Source organism: Triticum urartu, chromosome 7A, assembly GCF_056163025.1.
Source record: "Triticum urartu cultivar PI428250 chromosome 7A, HENAU_Tu73, whole genome shotgun sequence".
Taxonomy (NCBI): Eukaryota; Viridiplantae; Streptophyta; class Magnoliopsida; order Poales; family Poaceae; genus Triticum; species Triticum urartu.
Window position 1 is genome coordinate 666,487,195 of NC_141879.1, and position 4,962 is coordinate 666,492,156.

At 43.1% G+C, this 4,962-nt stretch overlaps 1 protein-coding gene across 1 annotated transcript; it reads right to left on the reverse strand.

Annotated features, from left to right (window-relative positions):
• Positions 1-250: 250 nt before the first annotated feature.
• Positions 251-3,784, reverse strand: LOC147961223 (glutathione S-transferase-like). The gene is made up of 9 exons (XM_087535441.1): positions 3,134-3,784; positions 2,528-2,569; positions 2,017-2,102; positions 1,853-1,924; positions 1,529-1,582; positions 1,353-1,428; positions 1,139-1,200; positions 735-794; positions 251-622 (listed from the first exon to the last, which is right to left on the reverse strand). Exons 1-9 carry the CDS (start codon positions 3,213-3,215, stop codon positions 515-517), a joined length of 642 nt encoding a protein of 213 aa, XP_087391567.1. The 5' UTR covers positions 3,216-3,784; the 3' UTR covers positions 251-514.
• Positions 3,785-4,962: the final 1,178 nt, after the last annotated feature.

The following is a 4,962-nucleotide window of genomic DNA, read 5'->3' on the forward strand; positions in this document are numbered from 1 at the left end:
CGTTCCTGTCCTCTCTCCCCTGACTTTCGTGCTGCTCGTATTCACAAAACACGCTACTTCCAGCCCAAATCCATATGTAACAGCCTGCGGACTCGATTCCAGGGGCATAAGCCGCCAGGTTATTCTCCTTGGTTGGACGCGAACGAATGGAACCTCGCAGTATATTTTACAGTTTTTTCAACTGCACAGAGAAAATAGGCGAAATATAAATATTGAAATCGGCAATCCAGAGTTGAAGACCATCACTATGTTCACCCCAGCAGTACACACAGACGACATTCCAATTTTCTTACTCATGAGCACACTGATAGAGTACTGGACTGCCCTGCTTTACCTGAAGTGCACATACAGATAAATCAACTGCAGCCTGATATTCTTTTCCCATTGAGGGGAATTGCATTATTCTCAACTAATTCACTTCTACAAGACCGAGCTTCTTGTACATCCATGGACACCAGAAGAACCTCAGAGTTTTATTACAAAGTACAAACGCCTCGAAAAATAGCTGCATTTTTCACTGAGGGAGCGAAGGTGCGTCTGGCTGGTTTTCAGGGCGTGCCGCTTGAAATGCTGGGATTTCCATGTATGCTTTGTAAAATCTCTCCAAATGTGGATATTTCGACTGCGAGGAAACAATTGCTTCTTATCAGCAGATAAGCATAGGAAGTTGATTCAAGGGTGATGATTTATTTCTACATGTGGAAGACTGAAACAACAGATGAGAGGTTCCGTACCATGTCGATGTCGAAGCGCGTCATGCCAGCGTGTATCTGGGGCGCAAGGAACACGTCCGCCTGTACAGCGAAACAAAATATACAAGGACAGACTAGTCAATAACTTACAATGAACGGTTCAGTAATTAAAGTGTCCAGCTGGGACTGAATTGATAATCAAATTGTAATGCATCTGCTATCTTAGGCATATAGCAGAGAGGGCATAATCAGTGTATCAGGAAGTTGTCGAGAAATAGAATGACTTGATCTAAAATATGCTTCCTCCGTTCCAAAATAGATGACTCAACTTTGTACTAACTTTAGTACAAAGTTGAGTCATCTATTTTGAAACGGAGGGAGTATATTGTTAGAATAAACACGATATTTATCAAAACAAAAAACAAAATTGAGCACAAAGCACAAACCAGTTGGACTTCATCTCCAGTAGCAAATTTACTGTCACATCCTTCCAGAAGTTTTTCAATTGCTATGACGAAAGAGACAAAAATGTTGAGTACTACAGCACCCTTTGTTATGGTAAACTTTCGCTTTTGGAGTTGTAAGAGAAATGTGCTGAAGGAAACATGGGTGATATGCTGTTAAACAGAAAAGTCGATAACAGAGTGTTGGAAACCATACCTCTAAATCCCTTGTCAATGTAATGATGCACTATCTGAAGGCTCTCATCGGAGGCCAATTTGCCATTAATCAACCCCTAGATACAAATAGCTCACAATAAGGTTGTGTTTGGAATATTGCACCAGTATTTTAGAACAACGTTTTGCCAAACAACAGCTGAGTGTAAGTGACCTTACGATAACAGCGTAACACTGAAGAGGTTGAATGCTCGAGCACACAATGTTTGCAATCTGCAAAAAATAAGAAATCCATAAATGTGCATTTGTTTGGCATAATTAAACAAGTAACCAGAAGCATGACATTTCTAGAACTTTGCTGCTCCTTTCCCCTTTTCAGCATTAAGTGTATGGTGCAAACATAGCATGGAAAACTGATTGAACACTTCAGTTGGTTTCAGTATAAGGTCCCTTTATCGAAACAGTTGGTTTCAGTTTATAAAATCAGAGAACAGAAGAATGAGTTAAAGTCAGTACTCAAACGACTACTGGCAGAACATGTACCTGCAGATTAAGAGCCTTCCTTTTCAGATCTTGAGGTAAAAGAGGGTGCTGGGGATATTTGTCTTCCAGATACTATTCAACAGAAAGCAAGAAATTGTGTTGTCAATAGCACTAGAAGGCTGGAGCACAAACAATAAGAAACATGACGAGGAGCTACTATTCACCAATATGATTGCAAGAGAGTCTGAAACCAATATGTCCCCATCTTGTAGTGCTGGCACATACTTAATTGGATTGATTTTCTCATACTCTACAAGATGATCACAAGAAGAACAGTCAAAGTAGTATATACTCAACAAACTATACCTACTCAACAGAAAGGGAACTCCACAGTAATCATAATTGCAAAAACGAGAAATATCTCGGAAGGTACTCGTATTCAGTTCTCCCCTTTGATCCAGCAGAGTATGCAGCACGAGTTTAATCCTGATATCACTGTAATGCTCTACGTATTGTCTGTATCTCTTCTGCTAATAGGGATCAGCAGTATGCAATGAACCAATAATTTTAGATGCTGATCACTGCTACTATAGCTAGAACTATTAGTCAGGATAATTTCCTGATGTTGCAACTTATCGATTAACTATGCCGCACAATTATTTGACACTATGTATCGCCCTCTTCCAGACAAAGAGTGTATAATTGTAAAAGAAAAAGGCGTTTCTTGCTACTAACCTGTATCATTCCATGCCACCGCCCTGTACTCATATTCCACGCCTTCAGTATGGAGAAGATAGTACAGTTAGCAAATAACAATGAAAATTTTCAATAGAAATGCTTTAAACTTGAGTGCTTCAACTGGCGGTCGGGTTTTAGCAATACTGAGACTTTATAATATATTTTGGGTTGATCGAGTTTCGTTACAATTATACTAGTATATCCTAAACAAAGCCATTGGCTCTGCCTACTCCAACTTTGGGTTAATAAGGATTTAAATACTCCATTTTAACATATGCAAAGCTGCGCATTTTTACTTGACCCCACGACGGCTGGACCAACATTTCCACAAGTCAAATAGTTGGTTCACTCATAGCAGTAGCTACAAATCCCTGGAAGCAAAGGAACTAATCATCCCCACAAAGACCTTTTGGACTAAAGCAACAATGGATTGTGCCCGGATTCATCATAGGAAAGAGATCGCCACCACTTGGGAACGACCATGGCATACACCTAATCGCTAACCCCCAAAGAAATCTTCCCAGTTACTTTCAGTGAACATGGTGGTAGCTCTCTGCAAGGGGAACAAGGATTCGATGGGTGGTGGCTCTGTTTTTTGGTTACCTTTGAGGGTGAGGGCGATGCGGACCCGGTAGGAGCAGGAGCTGATCGCCGCGCTGTACAGGACGGGCTTCATCGCTGCCATGGCCAACGCGCAGCAGCACTAGCTCCTGCCTGCTGGTGAAGGAGTGAGCTGTGACGCCGGACAAGAGTGGACGGACGCTGCAAGGTGAGGATGGACAACAAGACAAGCTGACCATCCCCAGATCCAGAGAGCATCCATGTTCGAGTTATGCGGAGACTTGGGCCGGGTCGGGCTAGCCCGGCACGGCGCGTCCGTGCTTCGGGCCGGGCCGCGTTGGGCTCGGGCCAGCCTGTCGTGTCGTGCTGTCGTCAGACCGTGCCGGCTCCTGCCGCCCCGCCAGGGACTCTGTCGTCGTGGTCACGCTCAAGCAGATCGTCGCTGATTAGCTGGGCGCCGCGCGACGCAACGAGGCGCCCGGGCTCCGCGGTGGCCACCGTCCGCCATGGCCGCTGCTGCTGTGGTCGCCGAGTGCCCTGAGGCGCGGCGACGGGCGCCCGTGACATCGAGGTGGACTCTGGGGGGATGCTCGCGGGCAGCGCAGCAGGGAATGCGATGGAGACGGAGGTGGCGGCGCTGAGGTCCAGGGTGAAGTTATCGAGAGAGAGACGAGATAAGGGAGAGAAAGAGGAATACTAGTACATGATTTGGGATCTGATTTTGACCAGTCAAAGCTATGTGGCTTTCACGCATAGTCTTTTTTAGAAGAACTTGTGGGGAAGTATCAGGTGATATCAGCACACTTTGAAAACATCAAAGTTAAGTGTGTCAAACAAAATATGTTCACAAGACATATGTCTATAATGCCTAAGTTTTTTTAAATCAAAATTCTAAATACAGAAAAGATACCGAACAAATATAAATCCAGCATCAATAGTGTCAAAAAAGACAGAAATAAAAATTTGACACTCTTCATGCTGGATTTGTCTTTGTTGTGTCTCTTTATGGATTTTGAATTATGACTTGAATTTTTCAAGAATTGCACATACGTGTCCTGTGGACATCCCCAAAAAAAATCAAAACTTTTTAACACAACAAAATTTGATACTTTTAGAATGGGAACATGAGTGTATTCTAGTATTGGTATCACTAGATATTCTGTCTAGCTTTCACTTGATGTATAATGCAAACTATAGTGCGTTTAGATGTGTTGGGAGAGATAGTGGTGCTTTCTACAATCATATATGACATTGTGGGCCTTCACTATGTCAGGTCGTGTTCGTGCTGGCCCATCATGTAGTCTAGGGTCGTGTTGCCCATTGCACTCAGCTCTTAGGCCCAGGACAACACGCTACCTTGGGCCATGCCAGCCTGGCACATCAACCATTAGGTCATGTCGGGCCTGGGTTGTGTCAAGTATGGCCCAAGTCTCGGCATTAATCCCGATGCTAGCGAAGAAACAACAAAAGTAGGAGTGCTCACCATTGCTCTGCCAACCATGGGCTCCAAGACTTGAATGTTTTACATGTTATAAGCATTCATTTTCTCACAGAGAAAATAGATACCGATATGTCCACAGTACAATGTAGATTCATGAGAATAAGTATAATAAGGAGATTATAACCCTCTTGTATGACACTTTTGCATATGTGAAGGAGAGATCTAGAAAAAACAAAGGGGTGAGCTTTCAAGCAAGAGTCATGCTCTATGTGTGCTCCTAGGCAAATATTATACATACGAAAAAAGAGCAAGAGAGAATGTTGAAAACCAATAGTCTACTACCTCTGTCCGGGTTTATTAGTCCTCCTTGTATTTTGGGTCAAACTTTGACCTTCGATTTAACTAGCAAAAAGTAAGTTATATCCCATAA